Source organism: Siphateles boraxobius, unplaced genomic scaffold (genome assembly GCF_051911475.1).
Source record: "Siphateles boraxobius isolate OS27281-9 unplaced genomic scaffold, OSU_SipBor_1 1, whole genome shotgun sequence".
Lineage (NCBI taxonomy): Eukaryota > Metazoa > Chordata > Actinopteri > Cypriniformes > Leuciscidae > Siphateles > Siphateles boraxobius.
The window spans coordinates 29,045,442-29,072,043 of record NW_027508699.1 but is presented as its reverse complement, the minus strand read 5'-3'; the positions used below and the strand labels follow the sequence as shown (position 1 = coordinate 29,072,043).

General features: G+C 41.4%; 1 protein-coding gene across 1 annotated transcript; it reads right to left on the bottom strand.

Moving 5' to 3' along the window:
* Window positions 1-388: 388 nt before the first annotated feature.
* Window positions 389-24,967, bottom strand: fam163aa (family with sequence similarity 163 member Aa). The gene is made up of 4 exons (XM_077232807.1): window positions 23,368-24,967; window positions 3,583-3,682; window positions 3,285-3,399; window positions 389-2,155 (listed from the first exon to the last, which is right to left on the bottom strand). The coding sequence occupies exons 3-4, from the start codon at window positions 3,375-3,377 to the stop codon at window positions 1,796-1,798; spliced, it is 453 nt and encodes a 150-aa protein (XP_077088922.1). The 5' UTR covers window positions 3,378-3,399; window positions 3,583-3,682; window positions 23,368-24,967; the 3' UTR covers window positions 389-1,795.
* Between the last annotated feature and the right edge of the window lie 1,635 nt (window positions 24,968-26,602).

The window sequence follows — 26,602 nt, the reverse complement described above, 5'->3', positions numbered from 1 at the left end:
AATTTTGATAAATTCTGTCCTTTAAGCTAAAATTTTATTATTTTAATTGAAAGGCTAAACTGTGTTTTAACTTTTAGAATTGTCTATTGTGTTTCTTAATTATTTTACTGTTTAAATTTAGCTGCAAAGCAGTTTCCATTGTAAAAACACCACATGACCTGCTACTGGGGTAAATATGTGTTCAGTGAAATGGACAAAAAATGGAAATGTTAAATTAGCTTTTTTGGGAATAAAACATTTTATAACCAGTCTTTTTCACAGTTTCCTGTAATCCACAGCTAGAATATACCATCATTAATAGGAATATGGAAGAAAAACACAATTAAAGCAAACAGAAGCATTGGCAGTCAGTTCGAAGATACAAATATATAGAGACTTGACAGGAAACTTTTTAATCATTGAAATAATTTGATCTTTATGTACATGTATTTTATAGATGTGAAATGGCTTTTATTACTCTGATCACAATTGACCAATTTTATAAAAGTCTACAGGCATTTATAAATGCTTAATTTATATTCAAAAGCATTCTGTGAAAGATGTGCACAATAAGCTACTTTTGTCTTCAGTATTATAAACCATAGACTGATGTACTTCCAGAATTTTGCATCCCCCCCTCCCATTTTTGCCAAAAAAGTATTCACATGTAAAATAGAAGTGCCTTTTTGTGATTTGTAATGTGATCCAGTTACTAACAAAGAGTGTTTAAGACAGAGTAAATATCGACATCAGAATGCACAATTCATAAACCGATGGCTACTGAAAACTGTGAGAAAATATAATAATTTACATACACACTTTTGCAAAGACAAGGAAACTATTGTTCCAATAAGTATAATTTCGATGAGAACAATGAAATGTTTTTAATATTTTCCAGTCATTTTCTCTCAGTGACTTTGCCTTAAGATAATTTTTTTAAAAATGTTGTGTATGAATCTGAAAATTATATGACATTGGAGATATCAGCAACTGCACTGAAATGTTAATTTAAAAAGCTCTTAATTAAAAATAATTATTATAATTAAAATACGTGAGAATGAACAACATATGACTCCAACCTCAATCTTATTTGATTTTTCAACAACTGCCAACACACATTTCACACTGTGCCACGGTGAATTTTAGTTGATGTGACATATTTAAATATGAATTAACCAATATATTCATCATCAGTAATTAATTTTACATTTTCCCAACAGATCTTCATACATTAAGACAATTAGATTTTGGTTAATTCTTCATCCTAAAATAAGTGTTACAAATAAAAAGATTCAGCATATCAGGGGCTATTTAGATAAAGCTGAATGTCATGCTTTTTCCAACAAAAATACTTTCTTTTAAAAGCTATTAAAAGCTTGTGTGAAATGTTTTCCTTTTATGTCACTATAAACAATGAAATACTTGAGATGAGCCTATATAGCTTCCTTGGGACGCTCCGATTCTTTTTTCTAAATTTAAAATATGCTTATATATCTGACTTTTCCAGATAAATAAAATATCCGATTGGCATTTAACCTTTAACATTTAAAAGGCCAAAACCCCCACAAACACTTCACGTCATATAACACACAGCCCTCACAGCAGAGAGAGAGGGAGGGCTGTGCAAGAAGAAGAGGTAAAACTGGTCAAACGAAAGACAATGGAAGACTGAAGATGGCCTTAGACCTGCGTGGAAGAATAACATGGCACCCTGGAGGTCTTTTTGACTCTTGGCGCAAGGAAATGGCATGGCCCCCAGATGCTCTGGTTCACAGAGGCAGCTCTGTCCCTGGGTCCATCTCCGGGTCTGTGAGGGTCAGACGTCAGTGCTGATGGCTCGTGTATTGGTGTAAAAGTCTGGTGTGCTGCGGTGGCTCAGCACGGGGCCGTACATGGCGGCCAAACCAAGGGCAGTGGCGCCATGGTTCTCATAGTGAGCGGGCATGTAGGACAGGCGTTCGCCGCCATTCCGCATCTCATCCGAGCCACGGAGGTAGTAGGGCGAGCAAGTGGGGCAGTAGCTGTGCTGTGGAGCGGGGTCGTAGGGCAGCGAGAGAGGTGTGACGGCCGCCCCGTCCACTCCCGGAGCGCTGCATGCGTTGCAGGCGAACTGTGGCTGAGGATCTCCGACCGAGCCCGCCTCCCCTTCTGACTCATTCCTCTTACAGCAGTAATACTGGGATGGAGGGACAGTTAGATATACAGGGGAAACAAGATCAGGAATTGGTGCTTCAACACAGATCTTCCTCAAATTGTTGAGTAACATGCTGAGTGTACTTGAGCACAAAACACAGAAAGATTCTGGAATGGATTGGAGTTATTTACATAACAGAGCTGTTTAGTCATGATGTCATTTAGGCCAACAAGTAAGGCTAAAACAACGTTCAGTACTTTCTAATGGGTTTTTGATTATGATTTATGTAAGGTCTGTGGTCAGCACTACATGAGACTTTAAATTACACCTCAATAGTGAATTTTGCAAACATATGGGCTGGGTCCGAAATCACATACTCTCTTGAGTAGGTACTTATTTTTTGAATACTTCACGACCGCTAAATAAATTATGTTCTATATGGTATGAATGTAATTGGGATGTACTACATTCCCCATGTTGTCATTATGGCCTCATGGGATAGTAAAGTGTCCATCGAATGCACACATCAGAATCTTGCAGGAAGTAGTAAGTCATCCGGGTAATTTTGCCTACTCTTATATGAGTACTGTGAATTCGGACATACTTGTTCTGTCACGTATGCTACTGTTTTTCACCTACTACAGGGAAGTATGAGGTTTTGGATGCAGCCATTATTTGCAAACCTTCCCACGACTTTTTATTTAATTTTTATTAGATTTTTATTTAATTCATTTCCTCATTTTAGTTAGATTGCGGCTATGTTGAATTACTTCATTCCCTCGTTTTTAGTGGTCTCAAATTTAATTGAACTACAACTACTGAATGGATTAGCATATTATGGAAACGAATTAGCACAATGTGGCCATTGATTTACATAAAATGCGGAAACGAATGAATAAGTTGTGGCAACCAATACTTAATTTGTAGCCACTATTTCTATTTTTTTCACATGTCATTTGTGGGCCTCTGCACTTAGCCATAGTTTTTGAGCGTTGCACTCTTGGGTATCTTTTGTCCTGCTCAATACATTCGAAAAGAAGTTGGAAAAAAACGCATTCCACTGTCTTGCTTCTCACGTTTTAAACACAAAAACATGATGTGTGTGAATGGTCCCTTATAACTTACAGCGCCCTGCAGTGAAATTTAAATGAAATGTAAATGCAATGCTCACCTGGAGTCTACAGTAACAAAGCACTGCAATGATACACAGGAGTATCACTGTTGCAAGAATTCCTCCGGTTATGACAACAGTTCCAGCTGTCATCCGACCAGATCTCCATCAAACCCTGAGAGCAAGACAGAGAGTCAATTGTCTTACTGAAACTTCATTTCCATATGTAAAAACAGACTGAAACGATGTTGTTAGTCCATTCACAACTTTAGAAACAACTTTAGCTAAATAACATTCAAAAGGACCCCTGATTTATGTGTTAAAGGCTGTGGATGGGATTAAATTTAGCAGCACTTACATTAGAAGAGAGCAGAGGGGACGACAGGCCACAGAGAGTTTGTATTGCTGCTTCTCCTGACGCAATGCTCATTGGTTGCAGAAGCTCACCAGTAGAGTTTCTGGATATCACAAAAGAAGTGGAACATGTGATATGTAAAAACAGATTTGTTAAAAACTTCTATTTCAGCAATAGTATAACAGCCACAATAACCATTCCATCCAAAAGGAGGCAGTATAATATAGGACATCACCACAGCACAGTTTACTTTTGTAGCATCAAAGATTCACAGAGGTACACAAATCAATTTTTTTGCTTGCAGATTAATAGTAATGTAATAATTAAGAGAAAATTAAAAAATATATATTTAACAGAATAATGTGTTAAGAATTATGTTTATATCTACAAAAAACACTGTAATTGAAATATGCAGACACTTGTTCAGCAGAACAAACGCAACAATCTAAGGTAAACTGAGAAGCGACATTACTACAGAGCACTTGTAATATGGCACTGTTAAAATATAACTGAAACAAAAATGAACTAATAAAATAATCAGTGTCACCTTAAAGGGTTAGTTCACCTAAAAATTTAAATGATCTCATAATTTACTTACCCTCAAGCAATTATACTGTAGGTGTATATGACTTTCTTCTTTCAGCCAAACACAATCAGAGTTATATTAAAAAATATCCTGGCTCTTCCAAGCTTTATAATGGGAGTGAATGGTACCAAAGAATAAGAAAATATTCATATTTATAACTTTATAAATTGATGAGAGAAAAAAAGCAAAACAAAACACCAGGTAGGAATTAGAAGTATAAAAATGAGAATTTTTAAAGAGAAATGTCAGAGGTGCTTGTGTTTGTTGCCCAGCCTTATTTGTTTGAACCGCAAGACCCGTCTACTCCCAACTAAGCTTACGCTACTCCTACATCCTACGTCATTCATCGGGTCACAGGTCACTCTTCGGCCGGAAATCGACTCGCGTACGGCCCTTACCGGAAGCCAGGGATTATGGTTTATAAAGCCATATATATATATATGGATATTTTCTTACAAAAACGCATCACTTTGCTTCAGAAGGCTGTAATTAACCCCCTGGAGCCGTATGGATTTACTTTTATGATGGATGGATGCGCAAGCGCTTTTTTGGGCTTTAAAATCTATGGTACCATTCCCTCCCATTATAAAGCTTGGAAGAGTCAGGATATTTTTTAATATAATTCAGATTGCGTTCAGCTGAAAGAAGAAAGTCATATACACCTAGGATGGCTTGAGGTTGAATAAATTACAGGATAATTAAAATTTTTGGGTGAACTAACCCTTTAACTACAGAACCCAGACTCAATGGAAAGCAGTCTCTAGTTCAAAATGAGGGACGTTCTCAAACCCATCACACATACTCTTCCAGTCCATTTTATTTTCTCAGAGTAAAAGCACTAAATTATATACAGGAACGGTGGAATGCTAATGCTGTTAAAAGCAATGTGCCATCTATTCTCCCTGGAATGTGTCCAAGCAGCGTGTTCCTGTCCCCCTGCGCTCCTTGCCAGCGGTTAAACTGGAGGAAAGTACTGATCTGTGCTCTTGTGGTGGGCTGCTGGAGGTCAATCCCCCCCCCCCCCATCAGTGTAACAGTGACAGCAACGGGCCACTGATAGGACATGTTTCGACAATCACATAGACTTATGGGCAAGACAAGGTTGCTGTAAGTACACCGAGAACACTTTGAATAACAAGGATAGGTGGGGACTGAAGAGTGCTAGTGTTTATCAAAGTATTTTCTTGTGCTAATTTGTGGTGATACTGAACTGTGAAATTTGATTTCAAAGTAATACTATTTCTGCACATAATACCAAAATCCAAAATCCATTTACTTGGTGACCATCTTGGCAATGCAGCTAATTTCTATGATCTACTACAATAGGGCAAGGCCTAGAAAAATGTATATTTGCTAAGCTTACATAATGCATACATGAATAGTCAGCCATTAATGGGCAAAAAAAAGTGGGCCGAGTAGGTATTGAAGCTTGTGTTCGCCACTGAATAAAAAATAAAAAGGGTATGCGACTTTTAATCAGAAAATTCTGACTTTTGTAAGAAAATTTCAGAATTGTGAGCTGTTTTCCCCCTCCTCATAACTCATAATTGTGAATTTATTATTGTGGGATATAAACTAGCAATTCTGACTTTTTTTCTTGCAATTATGTGTTTCTTTATAACTCACAATTGCGAGTTTATATCTCGCAATTCTGACATTAAGTTTTATATCTCGCAATTGTGAGATAAAAAAAATCGCAATTATCTTTAAAAAATTTTTTATTCTGTTGGGGGAAACAAGCTTCCATAAGTGGGAGCTACTCACCAAAAAAAAAAAAAAAAAAAACTAAATATAAATAAATAAAAAGACCTACAATTCTCATTTTAGAGTAAATTACTTAGTTTTACTTATCTTAAAGCATCCACTAAGAAAAGTCTGTTACAATGCACAAAACAATCGGACTAGCAACAAGACAAATACTGCAATATATTGTATGAAAAAGTTCTCTGATGGTTTTAATTCAATGGATAAATGCTGCGTTCACGCCCTGCTGAAAAAAATGCCATAAGATGGCTGGCTGGTCTTAGCTGGTCTCCCAGGCTGGTTTTAAGAGGGGTTTTGGACACTTTTTTTTTTGCTGGCTGGTCTTAGCTGGGAGACCATCTAAAACCAGCTGAACACCAGCTTGGCCAGCCTGGAAGACCAGCTTAAACCAGCTCCTTCCAGCTTAAACTAGCCGGGGTTTTTCTCAGCAGGGCGCCTTGTCGTAATTCATTACCGTAATTTCGAAATGACAACATGATATTCTACTCAGAGAATTCTACTGGGAATTCTACTTTATGGCAACACTATCAACGGCTAAATGAATCTGCTGCAGTCACAACACTTTTTACTAGTTGAAATCTTGTCATTTGTATACGTACATTTCTGAAATACATAACTTAGACAGTTACCTCTGAAAAAAGATCATTCTAAATTGTTATGCGGATTCATGAATTTTCTGTAAAGCTGCTTTCAATGTGTATTGTAAAAAGCGCTATACAAATAAATGTGACGAATTAATTACAATAATTACGACATGGAGAGTGTTTTTCCCCATTTCACTGCCCGTTTTCAACACAAAAATGTGTTCTGTGTGAATAGCCCCGAGTAGTAGTAGCTCAAGAATGTTTTGTTGACTTTGTGACGGCTCATGAGTTGTCTGAGACAGTGATTCGCTATTTTTGACGTGGCTGCACATGTGCAACATCCTTTCGTTAATTTGTCATGTGACAGCCACATGAACTCTGTATCTGTAATCGGGATGTGATTAGTTCACCTCCCAAGTACTGCATGTTTTGTTAAACTAGTGCAGTAGAAACTGCATAAGCAACGTTTGCGTAAGTGGACACATTCGAGGGGATTTGGCTATTGAAAACATTTACATTAAATCTGTAAATTAATTCTAAATTTACAGCTCAAATAAACAAAATTACGTCAATAAGGGTTATTAGATTTTGATAAACGGGATTCAAAGACCCAAGTGAGTAAAATGAACTGAACCTCCCATCACAATTAAGAATAGTATGCTATTTGGAATTCAGCCACCGTGACGATTTTACCAATGAGGTGATCATTTGATATTTTAGCTGATAGAGAGGTGGGATTTCCTTTCCTATTACTGACGTACAAAGCAATCCTATTAATTTTCCAATGTATGGCCTGTCTCTTTCTTCTTACACCCAATATGTCTCTGACCATACATACTGCATAACCATATTACAGATAAAACCACACTGCAGTGTACACTGAAGCCAAAAAAAGCAGAACCGTTAAATTGAGCAGTGCTTTAAATTGGTCCTCAAGTCCCTGGAGAGATATTTTTTTGTAAATGGAGTCAATTATTCATAGCAAAAAGTAAAAGACACCACTAAGCGCAATGAACACTGAGATAACACTCCTACCATACCTTTTGTTTGGTGGTTTATATTTTGGTGTTCTGTGGGGTTAATGAAAACTCAATAAAAAACAGACCTGTCAACACTGATGATGGCTTCCCCCATCCCACAAACACTGTTCATTAACAAAGCGCACATGGTGTACATTGCAAGAAATTGTATGTTTCAATGTGTCTATTCATGAAACAAGTATTCATGCATAATAATATGAAATGATCCCATGTAGATGTATGTGTATTATAGCATGTGTGGAGAAGCAGACGGAGATGTGCAAGAGGAAGTGTGACCCAGAGTAGACCTTGTCGGCATGCTCGTTTATCACCTGGCTCACTCTATTACACCAATGAGTCTGCAGATCAATACACAGATGCTCGTATATCTCCGTTGCCATGGTACCCAAGGCTGCTGACCCACTTCTGCCCAAATACCCCAGCACCCCTCTCCTTCGCCCAATCTCTTTTTGCTTTCCTTTTGTTGTTTTCCCCCCTCCATTTACCAGTATATTCAGTGCGTCACCAGTATATGTCAGCCATCTTCACACTGTGAGGGCATCACAGGAACCACATCTGAAACGGATTGAATCGATTCCTTTCCTATAGCTCTTTAACTCCAATTTAGGGTGAAAAAATGGATCTATTGGAGACGTCCTATAGATTACTGAGGCGCGCTGAAAGAACACCACAGACACAGAACAATCAGCATGGGAAAATCTCACATTATAACAAGCAGCTGTGAAAAATATGATATACCGGAGTTTTGCCAGATGAGAAGTTTATCATCTTTTGCTCTTTTGATTCCTTTTAAAACTGTATCATATTAATATCTCTTTTAATTCCTTTTTTCCTTGCTTTTATTTAGAAAAATCCCAGAAATAACGATTTGCTCCTATATATATATATATGACCCTGGACCACAAAACCAGTCACATGGGTAAATTCTTTGAAATTGAGATTTATATATCATCTGAAAGTTGAATAAATAAGCTTAGGATATGATAGGGCAATATTTGGCAACTATTTGAAAATCTGAAATCTCAGGGTGCAAAAAAAGCAAAAAATTGAGAAGTGTTTTAAAGTTGTCCATTTATGTTCACGATTGTGCTGCATTCACTCACAAAAATCAATGTTTTATATATTTACGGTAGGAAATTAAAAAAATATCTTCATGGAACATGATCTTTACTTTATATCCTAATGTTTTTTTGGCATAAAAGAAAAAAAATATCTTCATGGAACATGATCTTTACTTAATATCCTAATGATTTTTTGGCATAAAAGAAAAATCGATAATTTTGACCCATACAATGTATTGTTGGCTATTGCCACAAATATACCCGTGCTACTTGTGACTGGTTTTGTGATCCAGGGTCACATATGGTCTTGAAGGACAACTCCAGCGCAAAATGAACCTTTGGTCTAATTACACATTGGTACATAGTCAACTGTTCTCTGAGATTTGTTTTCATGATTATCGAATGTAGAGAGTTTTATCTCTAAAAACTGTTTAGCTTATAACGCTAGTATATAGGGCATAGAGTAATGCAAATAAAAATCGCTAGTTAATACCACTAACAAGGCTCAAAATAGCCCAACACCAACACGGTAGCATAATGAGGGTTCCTACCTGCAAACTGAAGCATTGAGAACGTTGTAAGTGTACAGACAGTTTAATAAGAAGATATTTTATAAAGACAGTCCACTTCGCTTATACAGGCAGGAGCCATCTTTGGAAAACGACTCGGTTACTAACGTAACCTCGGTTCCCTGAGAGGAGGGAACGAGTATTGCGTAAGTAGCTTACGCTATGGGAAAACTCCTTTTCTCCAGAATATTGAAGTCTTTATGTAAAACGCATTGCAGCTGCACAGCTGACAGCAATGAACGAAGGCAGCTCGGTCATTGGCTGTGCTGCGGCAACTTGCTCGAACCAATGACGGGGCGACTCTGAATGCGCGACCAATGAGCGCGCTTCGCGCCCGCGCGCGTCAGAGCCCGCCAAGATGGGCGTGGCCAAGAGCTATATATTGGGCGCCCCGTCATGAGAGTTCTTTAGGTTAAAACGACTGAAGCGAACTAACCAAGCACAAGCACGGCAGCTTACGCAATACTCGTTCCCTCCTCTCAGGGAACCGAGGTTACGTTAGTAACCGAGTCGTTCCCTTTCGAGAGGTCTCTCCTATTGCGTAAGTAGCTTACGCTATGGGAACACCATGCAAAACGCCGTGCGTGCTGAACTTCGCCTTATGATAGCCAGAGGCAGGTGCCTGAGCTAAAAAAGCAAAGTTATCATCCAACTAGCCGGCAGAGGCGAGCTTTATATGTGGGAAAGAATACAGAGCGGCTAGAAGGCGCTCAGTGTGACACAAGCACATACATAATCTAGATACGAACTCGTAGTTCAACTAGCATCATGCTGATAGTACATTGGAATGCAGTGTCGGGACCTGTAGGTTGTAGAACCTGATAAATGTGGACGGTGAGGCCCAGCCTGCCGCCGCACAAATATCCTCGATCGGTATCCCGCTCGACCATGCCCAGGAAGAAGCCACACTCCTGGTGGAGTGTGCTTTGACTCCCCAGGGGCATTGAAGTCCCTTAGCTTCATAAGCCAGCGCTATAGCTTCAACTATCCAGTGAGAGATTCTCTGCTTTGAAACGGCGGAACCTTTCGTACGGCCGCCAAAGCATACAAACAGTTGTTCTGTCTGTCTGAATAGGGCAGAACGCTCCAAATACACTCTGAGAGCCCTAACGGGGCAGAGTAGATTAGCGTCGTGTTCGTCTGCTGGGGACGATAGCGCAGTTAGGGAGATAACCTGTGCTCTGAAGGGAGTGGTGAGCACTTTAGGAATATACCCATGTTTCGGTCTAAGGACGACCCTGCAGTCGTTAGGTCCGAATTCTAGGCAGGCAGCGCTTGTCGAAAGCGCGTGCAGGTCGCCCACTCTCTTGACCGAGGCGAGTGCCAGCAAGAGCGCAGTCTTGAGCGAGAGCTGTTTAAGGTGCACGGTTCGGAGTGGTTCGAACGGAGGCCCTTTAAGAGCGTCTAGGACAGTAGCTAGGTCCCAGATCGGCACTGAGGGGGGGCGTGAAGGGTTCATCCTCCTAGCGCCCCTTAGGAAACGAATAATTAGGTCGTTTCTTCCCAATGGACGTTCCATTACAGGGTCGTGTGATGCTGTGATGGCCGCCACATATACTTTGAGCGTGGAGGGGGCGCGGCCCGCCTCCAGAAGCCCTTGTAGAAAAGCGAGTACGTTCGTAATCTCGCATGTTTCAGGGTTCAGGCCCTTGGCATTACACCAGACACTGAACACTTTCCATTTCTGGGCATATAAGCGTCTCGTGGAGGGCGCCCGCGCCTCAGCGATGGTTTTTAGTGCTCCGCTCGTGAGGTTCCTGGGAACCCGTTGAGGGGCCATGCATGAAGGGCCCACAGATCGGGGCGGGGATGAAATATCATCCCGTTGGCCTGACTGAGGAGGTCTGGCCTCAGTGGAATCGGCCGTGGTGCAGATTGCATTTGCATCAGATCTGGAAACCATGTTTGGTTCTTCCAGAGTGGGGCTATCAGCAGCACTGCGTCTTTCTCCTCTCTGACCCGACTGATGACCTGCGGTAGCATCGCGATCGGGGGAAAGGCATATAAGGGACGGCTCGGCCAGCTCTGGGCGAGCGCATCCATGCTTTTCGTGAAGAAAAGAGGGCAGTGCGCGTTCTCCTTGGAGGCGAAGAGGTCGATCTCCGCTTTGCCAAAGGTTTTCCATAACCAGTGAATCGTCAGTGGGTTGAGAGCCCATTCTCCTGGGAGAATTTTGTCTCTGGATAGCATGTCCGCCCCCTGGTTCAGGGCACCTGGCACATGCGCTGCTCTCAGCGAGCGCAAGTTGTGCTGGGACCATAAAATGAGTCTCCTGGCCATTGAATGCATGGAGCTCGACCTGAGTCCACCCTGGCGATTTATGTACGATACTACCGTCATGTTGTCCGTTCGGACCAAGACGTGTTCGTTTCTCAGCTGTGGGAGCAGGGCTCTGAGAGCCAAAGCGACCGCTTTCATTTCCAGACAGTTTATGTGTAGGCGCTTCTCCGGGTTTGACCAAAAGCCGGAGACAGGCCTGCCCTCGTAAAGGGCCCCCCAACCTATTTTGGAGGCATCTGTCGTTATCATCTTTCTCCTTGTGTTCACACCCAGACTCACGCCTGACTGGTACCAGTCGGCGGCTTTCCAGTGCGTCAGGGCTTTTATACAGCCGTGGTTCGCTCTGATTAAAAGGTGGCCCGAACGCCACGCGTGAGTAGGGACGCGGCTCTTGAGCCAGCGTTGGAGAGGGCGCATATGCAACAATCCTAGCTGGAGTACGGCCGATGCTGAGGCCATGAGACCGAGCATCCTCTGAAACCGCTTGACGGGGGCGAGCGCGCCCGCCCTGAATGATGTTGCAAGGCGCCGGATGGTGAGCGCGCGCTCTGATGAGAGACGCGCTGTCATTTGCATCGAGTCTAGAACTATTCCCAGGAAAGAAATCCTCTGGCTGGGAGATAGTATGCTTTTTGCAAAATTGATTCTTAGACCCAGGCATTCTAAATGGCTGATAATCCAAGATCTGTGTGTTATTAACTGACTCTCTGATTGTGCTAGAATCAGCCAATCGTCGAGATAATTCAGTATTCGCACTCCCCTTCGCCTTAGGGGGGAAAGTGCTGCATCCATACATTTCGTGAATGTACGGGGAGCCAGGGACAGGCCGAACGGAAGTACTGTGTACTGGTACGACTGTCCCTCGAAAGCGAATCTCAGAAACGGCCTGTGATGAGGCGCTATTGGAATGTGAAAGTAAGCATCTTTCAGATCCACTGAGAGAAACCAATCTCCTGGGCGTACTTGCGCGAGGATATGCTTGGTTGTTAACATTCTGAACGAGCGAATCATTAGTGCTTTGTTCAGGTGTCTGAGATCTAGGATGGGGCGGAGACCGCCATCCTTTTTCGGGACGAGAAAATAGCGGCTGTAAAAACCTGCCTCGCTCAGAGAGGGGGGAACAGTTTCCACAGCGCCCTTTTCTATTAGTTTGCGCACCTCGGTGCGTAGAACATGTGAGCACTCTTTTCTCACTTTCGTCTCGACCACAGTCGTAAAACGTGGTGGTCTGCGAGCGAACTGGAGCGAGTATCCGTGCTTTACTATATTCAATACCCATTTCGGCATATCTGGAATATTTTCCCATGCCGCTGCGTGTACAGATATGGGCTGAATACAGGCTAGGGGCGGGCCGCTGTGACGCAGGGACCCGGCCAGCGAATCGCCTGAGCTCATAGCTCTCAGAGTCGCGGGCGCGCGCTGAGCAGCTGAGTGAATGGGCGCGTGTGTGATTACAGCAGCGCGCGCTGTGTCTGTAAAACTCGCAGCCTGGGCTGGGGTTGTGTTTGACACTGTAAGGACAGTGTTTATAAGTGGGGGTGCATAAACAGTGGTAGGCACACGCGTCACTTTTATAATGTTTCCCGCTTTTACTGGGGATGAATTTATAACTGTGTGAACAGTGCTTGTGTGTAGTGGTGCGTACATGACCGTAGGCACATGATCTACATTCATGGGGTGCGCAGCTTGAGCTGGGAATGAATTTGGCACTGTTTTGACAGTATCTGGGAATGCACACCTTGTGGACATGTGAACCCTTAGTGACACAGGCAGAAAAAGACTCTTTTTGTGTTTTCTGTGCGTCGCCGTAAAAACGGCGTTTGTTTGCAGGTGAGCGAGCTCTGTGACTGGCCCATTGACTGCTGTATGAACATATCCAGCCGCCTGTAAGGGGACTGGGTAATGCTTGAGCTTTTGCAGAGAGAGTGGTCCGGCTTTTGCGAGACACGCACTCTCTCTTTTCATTCTTGTGGCTAGGACGGCTTTCGAGGCTCGGGGTTCAGCACAATCTTGGGCCGAGGACCCCGTCGCTCAGAAGGCGGCTTGCGGTTGTGAGAGCGCGAGCGGCGTCGAGCGTCAGCCTGAGGCGCGGGCTGAGAGGCGGTGGGGGCTGTTCTAGCCCGCTGCGGCTGCGGCGGCCTCTGTCTGCTCTGCGATGAGCTGGAGCGCTTGGGCAGGAAATGCCGCATAGCTTGTGAAGCATTCTGGGCCTCAGTGAAGCGTTCGGCGAAACCCTTAACCGCCGGTCCAAACAGCCCGCTGGTGGAGATAGGCGCGTCGAGAAATGGCGCCTTATCCGCGTCCTTCATCTCAGTCAGAGTCAACCACAGATGGCGCTCGAGAACAGTCAAATTAGCCATGGCACGGCCGATAGACTGGGCGGTGGCCTTCGTGGCTCGCAGGGCTATGTCAGTCGCGCTGCGTAGGTCCTTAAAGGCTTCGGGTTCGGGGCCAGACTCGTCCATAGAGCGGAGAAGCTTGGCTTGGAACACTTGAAGTACCGCCATAGAGTGAAGCGCTGATGCAGCTTGGCCGGCGGCGGCGTAGGAGCGACCGGCGAGAGCTGAAGTAGTGCGGCAGGGCTTCGAGGGGTGGGAAGCTTTGGCTTTCCATCCGGTGGTGGAGGGCGGGCAGAGATGATTGGCCACGGCCTCCTCGAGGGGCGGTGTTCCCTCGTAGCCTCTTTCCTTTGCGCCGTCCACAGAGGAGAGCGAGGAAGAAAAAGAAGGCTTTAGGCGCGCAGAGTGGGGGGCTTTCCACGACTTGGTGAGTTCGTCGTGAACTTCCGGGAAGAAGGGAGAAGGCCTTTGCCGAGGGGCCTGCTGGCGCCCCTGCAGAAACCACTCATCCAGTCGGCTCCGGGTTGGTTCTTCGGGAGAAGACCAATCGAGCCCGAGGTCTTCCACGGCCTTAGAGAGAACGCGGATAATCTCGCTATCCATGGTGGAGCCCCCGCTCGCGCTAGCTAGCGTCGACGGGGCGGGGTCGAGAGTGGAGCCCGGCCAGTCGTCCGATGCAGCGTCGATTGACAAGCTGTCATCCATTCCCCCGTCGTCCTCGGACGCGCCGAAAGTCACAAGGCCCACCGCTCTGCTAGAGGGGTGTGGGTCCGGCTGGGTGAACTGAACCGGCGGTGGGGAAGGCAAGAGCGGCTGTGAAGCACGCGGAGACTGGCTCGGCGTGACGTCACTGAGCTCAGGTTCAGGAAGCCTCTGTGAGCGGCGCTTTTTCTTAGTGCGCGGCTCGAACAGAGGGATGGCGGCGATGGGCTCGCTCACGGCGAAAGCGGCGAGGCGAGCCCGCAGTGCGGAGAGACCCAGGTCGTCACATTCGGGGCATCCGCCCTTGGTCAAAGCAGCTTCTGCGTGGTCCCGGCCCAGGCAGCGAGCGCAGATGATGTGACGATCCCCGTCCGGGAAAAGGTCTCTGCACGACGCGCAGGAAGGCATTTGAAACAACGCCTTGGAAAATTTGCTCTTTTACAAGTGTCGCAGAGCGAACAGATGTAAATACTTGCGTGAGCAGTACGCCGGATGGCTCAGTAGGATCGCGTTAGAAGGCGGCTGAAGGTGCCGACGTCCTCGTAGCAAATCCCGCTGGTATGCTTTTCGACGGCGAAGCTTCAATAATCCGGAGGATCCAGCGAAGAAGGTGTTCGCTGAAGGAGATTAAATCTAAAGAACTCTCATGACGGGGCGCCCAATATATAGCTCTTGGCCACGCCCATCTTGGCGGGCTCTGACGCGCGCGGGCGCGAAGCGCGCTCATTGGTCGCGCATTCAGAGTCGCCCCGTCATTGGTTCGAGCAAGTTGCCGCAGCACAGCCAATGACCGAGCTGCCTTCGTTCATTGCTGTCAGCTGTGCAGCTGCAATGCGTTTTACATAAAGACTTCAATATTCTCGAGAAAAGGAGTTTTCCCATAGCGTAAGCTACTTACGCAATAGGAGAGACCTCTCGAAAGGGAACAGTCTCGACCAGTTGAATCATGAACGCCGAGCCAAGTGCGCTGAACTTGAGTGCCATTTCTGTGTATCTTGTGTAAGAACTAAGTCTCTCTTTTTTAATTTTTTTTAATTTATTCATTTTCTCTGTTGCGTTCAGTGCTTCTCTTATGCGCTCAGTGCTTTCTTCCAGAAACAACGGACCATATGAGATTCCAAGACAGTTGGCACTTGGCTCGGCGTTCATGATTCAACTGGTCGAGACTGTTTTCCAAAGATGGCTCCTGCCTGTATAAGCGAAGTGGACTGTCTTTATAAAATATCTTCTTATTAAACTGTCTGTACACTTACAACGTTCTCAATGCTTCAGTTTGCAGGTAGGAACCCTCATTATGCTACCGTGTTGGTGTTGGGCTATTTTGAGCCTTGTTAGTGGCATTAACTATAGCGATTTTTATTTGCATTACTCTATGCCCTATATACTAGCGTTATAAGCTAAACAGTTTTTAGAGATAAAACTCTTTACATTCGATAATCATGAAAACAAATCTCAGAGAACAGTTGACTACCGGTATGTACCAATGTGTAATTAGACCAAAGGTACATTTTGCGCCGGAGTTGTCCTTTAAGAGCCTTTCACCAGCTATATTTTTAAATATGAATAGATTCCATTTCAGTTCATCAAATGTCTGTGAAATTTGTTCAGTTTGTCTCAGTTGATGAAATGTTTATATTTGATACACAGACACCTTCTGATCTTGTTCTTGAGAACATTATAGAGTTTTCTTCACCTGCTCACTTCATCTCACCTGCTAGGGTTTCTTGGCAACTTTCTCTTTTTCTCTCCTTGCCTCAAAAAATATGACTCCTCTCACTTCTTTAGCCTCCCCTCTGCTTCTTTTTTTAAAGAACCACATGATGCCACTTCCCCTCAGAGCTCTGGTAGTGTGTGCTGCCTGTCCTTCCTGTCTTTGCTCCAGAACAGTTATGGACTTTTTATCTGGCAGCTCTATCTGACCTCTTATCTGTCTGACTGCACCAGGCCCAATATAGCTGTGGGGGTTCCACATGTTTATGACACAAAAATGTCTGCAATGTTAAAAGCAAAATCACATCCTATTAAACATGACAGGAAAACAACATTGAACTTCATTTAGTATAGTGTAAAGAAGTCTCCAAACAATAGGCTGTCATATAACTAGATGTAAGCAAAAGAACATTTTAATGAATACTCACTCGAAAGCTGCTGTTTTGACTGTTTGCCGTTTTTTTCTTTTTTAATGTTTTAAGAAAAGCATATGATAAACACATAACCTAGTTTGAATAAACACTATAAACACAAAGAACATTAATAAGATTTATAATAATAAGATTTTTATTAAGATTAGCAAAGCTAATAGTAGAATGCAAACCCTGCTATAAAGACCAACGCTGCATCCTAACTTACTGCATACTGTACTACATTTGGTTTGAAACTTGCTCTGACTGTTAAAAGTATGTTCTATATATGAATGTTTGTAGTATGAATGAAATTCAGAAGTACTCCATCCGGCATGTTGTCACTGTCAGTGGCATCAGTTGCGTCGCTTCACTGTCATTCATAAATCCTCTCCTATGGCCTCATGGGATTGCAAAGTGTCCATTAGATGCACACTTCAGAATCAAGGCGGAAGTAGTAAGTCATCTGGGTACTTTTTTGCTTACTACTTTATGAATACTATGAATTCGGATATACTACTCAATTCACACACTGTTTTTTGGCTGTTGTTGGAAGTAGCCATTCAGATGCAGGGCAGGTGCAGTATGAATTTCCTTGCAAGTCCAGGCTGGTTTATATAGTGCGATTAGTTCTTGGTGGGGCACCAACATCCAAAACAACATACAGTATTCTGGTGAGCACCACTGTGGTCTTTTCAGCAGCAGTATTGTTTTCTCAGTGTAAATAACCTCATGTATCACCATTTAAAGTGGCAGCAAAACAGTTCATGTCACTGAGTGAGCTAAATGGGACAAAATAAGTGTCCTATATGGTTAAAAAAAATGCTAAATCTAAATGGCTAGCACTGAACGAACTCCTGTTAGACATGTTGAACACTGTGTGACTATCAAACAGCTAATTTCCCTCAACATTCTCATTTTCCTTCTTTATGATTTCACCAGCTTTGCAACAAATCACAGCTGAATGGCGCTAATAGAAAATAACTTGCAAAGAGCTGAGACTGCACTCTGTATGGACAGCCCAAAGGGCCATTATTAGAACTGTCCAAGCTTTCATTTAATCTAATTGTGGTTCTAACCTTAATAATATACACTTTAACAACTGGGTCTAATAAGATAAGAAAAGAGAGAAGGAAATCGAATCCCATTCAGCATAAATTTTCTCATAATCCTTTTTCGTTGTAGAGAATTCTCTTACAGTGGGCTGGTTTCTTAAAGGATTTAGAGAGATCACGCTCAGCTTCTCTTTGGGAGCTGAAAGTAGAACTGAATTTAATCTTATCACAGGTCATTGTAGAGTTTTTCTTTCTTTATTTAGGGGGGGGGGGGGGATTGTATTCCTTGTCAGATCAGACTCAGAAATCGATTAATAATAAGAAGAATTCTTATACATCAATGTTGTAACTGATTCTATCTGTCAAATAAATGAGAATTTCATCTCAGACCTGCATGAAATAAATCTAAAGAAAAAAAATCTATATTATTGAAACCCATTGACTTTCATTGTATGGATGAAATAAATCTGAGACATTTTTCAAAATATCGAATATAGATAGTCAAACAGGTTTGGAACGACATGAAGTTGAGGAAATGACAGAATTTAGGGTGAACTATGCCTTTAACACAAGTCATTTTGAATAAGTGTCAGTTAATAATATCAAGTAGCTGTCAGTTAATAATATCAAGTAGCTGACAGCTGTAAGAAGCACTAAAAACATGCATAAATTAAATACTCCCTGATGTATAGAACCACTCGGTTGAACTCAATGGGCTCTGACACAGTCAATGAGAGATATTTAAGGAACTATTTAAAGGAATCACAGGAGTGAATGACTCTCGAGTTGTATCAGATCAGACTCAGAGCCCATGTCTCTGGTGACAATGAGAGTTTTGGAGATTCGCTGAGATTCGAGTTTGGAGAGAAACCGATTATAAGAGAGAGCTTGCTAAGCTCCTTGTTCTCACCTTCATTTTACTTATTCCACCATCATAAACTCTGAAGATCCTGCTCATTCAACTTTAATGTCTTTTGGATTGATTGAAACAGTTCTTGTTTAGTTTTCCACATTTGTCATAAAAAAACCCACAACATTCTAGAGTTTTTTATAATACAAATAAAACCTCCAAATCTATAACGTCTGATGCAGCTTTAGTTTTAGCTTCTCTCTCTGTATGCCAGCGGGTCTCTGCTGCCTGATTTATGGACGGCCAGCATGCACATCCCGCCCCAAGGACAAATCAAGAGACAGCTTCAGATGTCAGGCTATAAAGCAGCTGCTGACTGGGTTCTTATTCAGCAATTGCCGCTACCCCACTTAATTCACTGGCGTTTATTTAGAGCACAAAGAGAGACTATTAAAAATTGAGTGGTGATTCTTTAAAGAAATTTGGATGGACATGGCACTCATGTACTGTGTCAAACAGTGTGATATTGATCATTTCAATGTGCTTTGAAGAAAAAAAAAAACTTAAAGGTGAATATATATATATATAGCCTATATATATATATATATATATATATATACACACACACACACACACTATATATATACTTTTTTATGTGAATGCAATTGTGTGTGCGTGTGTGTGTGTAATATATATATATATGTTTTTTATACATAGAAATAAAATTTTTCCCGCTTTTTTATTTTGTTCAGAGATGATAAAAAAAAATGTTTTAAAGATGTCCACATTCTACATTATAGCAAAAGCAAAACATAATTTTAAAGGTTTTTTTGTTTAGCTTAACTCAACAGCTTCGGAGTCATTGGAATGGTTATATGACTTTATTCGGGTTGAATGGTGGTTGTCTTGCTCCCCCCTGTTGCCTGTGAGCGGAAAAACCACCCTTGCAACTTTGGCCCGGCTGGGGCCTCAGCTTCAGGAAGTATCGTGTGATATCAGCTCTCGCGATGTAACGAATTGCTTCACGGTACTACTGCACACATATACCAATAAGCACATGCATATGAAGCACCCTCTATGGAAGACACTACACTAGCGTGCATTTCAGACGTGATGGCAGACTCGATGACGGAAAAAACGAAGAAAGTGCGGTCAGATGAGTCTAGGAAAAGGAAACGAGAATCTGACCGTGTGAGGAACCGGACACGAGTCCCACTTGGTCAGGTTTTCACTGTTAAAGTTGATTTCTGCGATTATCATGAAAAAAAGTTGTCAATATCTCACATAATTATCAGGACATAAATAAGCCTTCACGTTGTAAATGGTGTAAACGAGCGCAATTTCCAAACGATTATGATAAATTGCAATAATCATGTCTAACGACTTCATAACGGACAATGTTATGAAATAATGAGACGTACATGTAACTTTATTGATGTTAACTGGCATTTCGTAATGTTTACATTACACAAAAAACACAAATGAAATCATACAGTATGCCTAGGCTATAGGGTATTTACTTTAGCTCCAATCATGTAAAAACGTTAAGCCATCAAACGCGGTAGGCTACTTTATTATTACAAAGTAATAAAAGTGCAGAGCCTCTCTGCGTGAGTGGTATTTACGACAGTAACGTTAAATACAAGTACTCCACATCGCTGTTTGACAAAAACTGAATTCCTGCATAGTGTGTCGCCTTTAAGAAGTAGTTATATTCATTTAGCAGTATTTATTTTGGCAATACAATTTTCTTATATTGGCGAAAAAAAAATCAACAAAATAGTTTTATATTAGTTTGAATTTTACCCGTCAACTAGGGCTGGGGGAAAAAATCGATTTGATTTAAAAACCGAGTTGGTAGGTCAAATCGATTCCTAGTTTCAAAAAATCGATTTTTTAGATTTTTTTTCTCCCCCTCTTTTTCCTTGCAAAGAATGTTTAAAATGCAATTACATTTTTTTATGGCGAGTGGTGTTAGTGTTTACATGTACAATTCAACTAAGAGTTACCTCAGGATTTTTTGTTGTTTTATTAGCTCAACATGTTTAACAATCTTTGTTGCACACTGCACTGTGACTGTTCAGTTAGAGAAAGGTTTTTGCCTTTGCAATTTTGTTTATGTTGATACAGTTTAATTAAATACAATAAATATATATTATAATATATTTACAGTTCGCAGTTATTTTGTTTTAAATGGAAATCGTAAATCAAGTTTTTTATAAAAAATAAATAAAAACAATCGCCCAGCTCTACTGTCAACATGTTACTAATGTCACTGAAAGTATAAATGCACATATATTTGCTTAAATAGACAAGCTTGATTGCTTCATTGCAAAATGTAAACTTTATTATCACCCAACTCTGCTAAATGCAGCAAGAATATAAGATATTATAAACATTACCATTATGATTTTCTATTTAAAAAAAGCTGGGGTTTTTTGCGTATTGTGAAAAGCGCTTCACAAATACATTTGACTTGCCTTGGCATATATGAGCAGACAACCATGTCAGGACAAGAAATCAAATACAAAAATGATGTAAAATAAATACAACAAACACAGACATAAAATTTAAATGCATTTTCCCACAATTCAGACAGGATCACTGACAAAAAGCTCCAAACCAACCTGCGGCAAAAGCTGCAATGCTAATGGGCTCATTCAGGCGAAAAATTAACTTTTTAAATCATTGTTTACACAGCGTGAGTCAAATAAAGTGAAAATGGCAACGCAGTCAAGTGTGCACATGTCCAACTCAGCAATAAGTATTAAACTTCTCTCTTTCGATAGTTCAAGCAATACCGAGCTGATGACTCAGATGCCGTGTGCTCTGTTCACTCATAAACGCATTGTAATTTGTTTTTGATGTGTGTTACATTAGTCAGCAACAAACAGAAACCACCGCAATCACAATGCTGAGAGGCTTCTCTTGACAGCTTGTCGACCTGATCTATGATGTCACTTATAACAACGCTGTGGGGAGATAGTAAGGTGAACGTCCTTCTTCATTATTAAAATGAATCTCTCCTCCGCAGCCATGCAGAGCCAGTTCTGGCGCTGTGAAATGGAGAGGCAGGAGCTCTGATCATTGTTGAATGAATCCGTTCTCCTGACTAATGGCATGAATATTTCGGTGTGGAAGCCTCTAACTTTGCACTTGAAATCATGGCAAGCCTGCAATTTTAAAGTCGGCCCTTTTCAATTATTCAAATATCATTCCAGTAACAATATTCTTCCATCACCAGGCCATTTAGCCAGGTAGTGAAGGAAGGATTTTTCACCCCATTCTCTTCAAAAAGCACTCATCTCTGCTGTGTAAGAAGAGAATATATTTATGTCTAAATCTGGGACAGTTGCATGGATTTCAAAAATGAACAGAGAAAAGAGGAATATCGTCACTCGCTTTTCTTTGTCGGAGAGTATAAATGCAATCATGTCCATTTATACCATATAGGTAAGATTATTTTTACTTTTAATGTCAAAGTTGTTCCGAACTAAATCTTAATTGGCAGCTAATCCTAATATTCGGGTACAATAATGTCCCCCTCAATGTCTATGGTAGTTTACGGACCTGCAAGCAATTAATAATGACACTACATAATCAAACATTCTTCTACCAATTTCTCTTTTTATCATAGTATAGTAGTATTACATCATGTTGTCACCGCTCTTTGGCTTTTAACCCCATTGCTTGCAACGGACAATAATTGTTCACAGAAAAGCCCTTGATAGGTTCTTCCTTGTCAAGTCGACTCAGTGTTTGACTCAGGCAAACAGGCTCCCTCAACCAGTACATCTGCCAAGAGCACACTGCTGGAGAGCTTGCCATGTAAATCCAGCAAAACAAACAGTCGAAAAGCAGCTCCAAACACGCCAGGCCCCCTTGGCAGATAGAGCATCACTGGCCTAGAAATCATGTCTCCACTAAAACAGCATCTGTGTATGTGTCGTGTCTGCTAGAAACGCACAACATATGCTTCCCCCTCTGGAAAACATTACTTCTTGGCCAAAAGCTATAGCTTTGCATGAGACATCGGACTACTATTATGCTCAGATGTCACAAAAATGAAATCTACACTATGACAAATTATCCATCTATCTATCTATTCACTCATTCATCCATCCATCCTAATTTAACCACGGTATACAGTAGAAAACAAACAAAATAAACAAATAAATAAATCACTAAGTCTGGCACAATGTAATCACTTTATACAAATATGTCTTTTTAATAAATATATAAAATGTATTTTAAATTATACATACTTTACACAGTGATCTTCATTCTTCAATGAAACAAAATCTACTATAATATAGTATTGTCAAAAAAATGGTTCAACATAAATTTGTTTTTCTTTTTTGGGGGGATGTTGACCATGTTATATTTTGCCTGGAGTGCCAGAATCACCAGATTTTAGGATTCTCTCACCTTCATAATTCCAGTTTAACCCTGCAACAAGGCATACAACAACATGAACAAGTGGAAAACAATTATGTGTAGGCTATTGTGTCTAAAGGTTCTGGATAGTAATCCCACTTTCACTGTTGAATGCTTGTTTAGTATGTGTTTAAGAAATTTATATATATATGTAGGCTATATGTGTGTGTGTGTGTGTGTGTGTGTGTGTGTGTGTGTGTGTGTGTGTGTGTGTGTGTGTGTGTGTGTGTGTGTGTGTGTGTTTAATTCAGACAAACAAAGAGCATGCATGCACCAACATTCATAACCGGACACATTTACAAATTGAATTGCCACTTCAAACCTTACATTAGACTGCACAATCAAAATCAAACCATTTCAGCACAAGTGCATGTCAGCTCATAGAAGGACATTTCAGTTACCTTAAACCTGTTTCTCCTCCAGGGTGCAGGGTATTATTCCAAATGACTGCTGTCTGTCAGTGGTGAACACTACTGTAACTGTTCATCTGGGAAAGCATCGTCTGAGGCTTTGCTTCGTTTGCAGAAATGCAGCGTCCACTGAATGAACAGCTAGCTTTTATTATCTATCTGAACGGATGGCTGTCACATCATCATGTGTTGCGCCTGTAATTCCGTATATTCCTTGCGAAATGCCGCGTGTATGCTGTGAGAGACAATATAACACATCCGAGCTCGCAAATGAATGAGTAGTATTAGCCAGATTCGGTGTAGTGTGCAGGCTGTGAAGAGCGCTTACGGTCCCTCAGGAGGAAGCAACAGTCTGTGAGATGATGCTGCTACTGCACGCGCGGCGCGGAAAGGGTCAGGAAACCCACACCTTTACAGACATTAAACGCGAGGAAAGCGTGAGCCAATGAGCGTGCGTCATGTTTCACATGACCACCGGCCAGAGAATATATGACAAAGAAAAAAAAAAAAGGGACAGCATTCACATGCAACTTGGTTTTATCTTTAGGAAACGTGCATGGTGAGTTTATAATGTTCAAGTAATTAGTGAACATGATATCTTACTTTTTAAAGTTAATATGACTACATAGCGAAAAAGGTTAAAGTTGACTACATAAAGAAAATGTTTAGATAGACAGCAAAGCATTTGGTTGGTTATAGGCTATATACAGCCAGAGGTGTAAAGTCCAATCACCTGAATTTGCTAATTAGCACAATTTTTCCAGCCAGGAGACTTAGAACTAATTACTGAAATCAGCCGGCTTCATGAGTGGAATAAACATATGGGAGGACTTTAACTTTCTTACCCCTGGACTTTACACCTCTGTATACAGCCCATAATCAATCAATCAATCAAACATCCATCCACCCACCCACTAGGCAAAATAGTGGCAACTATAAAGATAGGGCAAGAAACTAGGCAGATGAACCACTTGTTTGAAACACAATTCTGGTCTACTGACCTATTAATTGCACATTTCATATTGCACAAGACTGGACCAAATAAACACATCTAATATACAACTGATTATGAGCAACCCTCACTCACAATTATTATTATTAAATTTTTTTTTTAGGTAACTTTACCTTTAAGTATCATGACTTGTTAGATCTTTTTTGGCAAGCAAAGGGAATGAAAATACCTTCTGTTTACAAACATGTTCCAGTATGAGGGAAGATTAATGACGTTTGCAGACTTAAAGGGTTAGTTCACCCAAAAATGAAAATTAAGTCATTAATTACTCACCCCCATGCTGTACCAACCCCGTAAGACCTTCGTTCATCTTCGAAACACAAATGAAGATATTTTTGATTAAATCTGAGAGGTGGATCACTGCTACATAGGCTGCCAGTGGGAATGAAACTTGACGGCCCAGAAAGTCATTAAAGAACATGTTTAAATATTCCATGTGCCTACAGTGGCTCAACTATAAGTTTATCAAGCGACGAGACTACTTTTTTCCCGAAAAAAACCCCATAAATAACGACTTTATTCGACTATTCCTTTTCTTCCTTGTGGGCCTGAGACGAGAGTTCAAGAGATTTCCACGACGCATGCGCGAGAACTGAACAAGAAGTATTAGAAGAAGAACGTCCTCTTCTCAGTTCTCGCGCATGCGTCGTGGAAATCTCTTGAACTCTCGTCTCAGGCCCACAAGGAAGAAAAGGAATAGTCGAATAAAGTCGTTATTTATGGGTTTTTTTTCGGGAAAAAAGTAGTCTCGTCGCTTGATAAACTTATAGTTGAGCCACTGTAGGCACATGGAATATTTAAACATGTTCTTTAATGACTTTCTGGGCCGTCAAGTTTCATTCCCTCTGGCAGCCTATGTAGCAGTGATCCACCTCTCAGATTTAATCAAAAATATCTTCATTTGTGTTTCGAAGATGAACGAAGGTCTTACGGGGTTGGTACAGCATGGGGGTGAGTAATTAATGACTTAATTTTCATTTTTGGGTGAACTAACCCTTTAAGAGAAGACACGATCACCCGCCCCCCTACAGTATGCACAAAAACTCCATCAAGCTCTACCTCTATATGCATGCACGCACATTTATATGTGCTCACACACACAGCAAGGTGCCACATCACTGACAGATTTGATTATGACAGCTGGCAGGGATTTGTTACATAAATTAGAGTACTACCAGCCGAAGGGATCTGTGACAAAGCTGAAAGAGCCTACTGAACTCATCTGTGTCAATGCATTTAAAGCAGGAAATGTGCTTTAGTGCAAAGCTACCATACTTGTCATTTGACATCTATCTAATTAAGACACGACATGGGAATGCCATTCCATCCTCTCTCACTGCAACACTGTCTTTAAATGTGAAAGGATGACTGCAAAAAAATGTCACCTTGATAAGCATGAGATGTTTTTTTCCAGCCACACTGATCTTTTATCAAATATATTTTATACCAGTGATAATGTTCCGTTTTTAAAAATCCATAATAGTACATTACAAATTATAATTACTACTATGAATTTATCTGTTATTAAATGAATAAAACAAGACGTCTGAATCTAGTATTAGTTGCCATTATCTCACTATTGAAAGGCCAAACCTAATTAACCTGCCTTACAGAAGCCCTTGTTTCTTTCCCTTGCTTTGGTGCCTGGGAGGCACATAATTCATGTCCTTCTTATATTTTACTTATACTTATACTTATAAAGGCAGGCAGTCTATTACAAGGCAGTCTAAATATTTACAATGTGATCCCTCTTGAACTGTGCCCGTTTCAGCAGATTGATGAAATTCTAGCCAGTGTAGCGCACCTCTAAAGAGTGCGTCAGGACAGCAGTATCAGAACAACGAGAGGCGGGTGGTCAGAGAAGAAGAGACCTGCCTGGACAAGGAGACGCGATGCCAACTCCATGTGATGCCTGGTAAGAGTTGGCATCGTGACAATTCAGCTGAATCTGAGGTCAGTTGAAAGCAAGCTTTTAAAAATGACACACCACCTATAAATCACATCCATATGTGACCCCTACAGCTCACATTATTTCAATATCCTGCTATCTACCTTATTTTTCAAGTATAAGAGAAGGCGAGGCCATTTGTAATTCCTATATCATCTGCTTCCAGTTATTATTAACTGTAGGCCTACAAATCAGCTAGTTATACTGCAAACTGGTATTCCTTACAATAATATTTTAATGTATTGTAATAGCTTTACCATTTACTG

What these genes read in the sequence shown, in the direction of transcription:
- fam163aa (XM_077232807.1), bottom strand. Translation starts at nt 3,377, where the DNA reads ATGACAGCTGGAACTGTTGTCATAACCGGAGGAATTCTTGCAACAGTG. An exon ending in TTTGTTACTGTAGACTCCAG is followed by an intron (nt 2,156 to 3,284) that starts GTGAGCATTGCA and finishes CCTCCATCCCAG; the next exon opens with TATTACTGCTGTAAGAGGAA.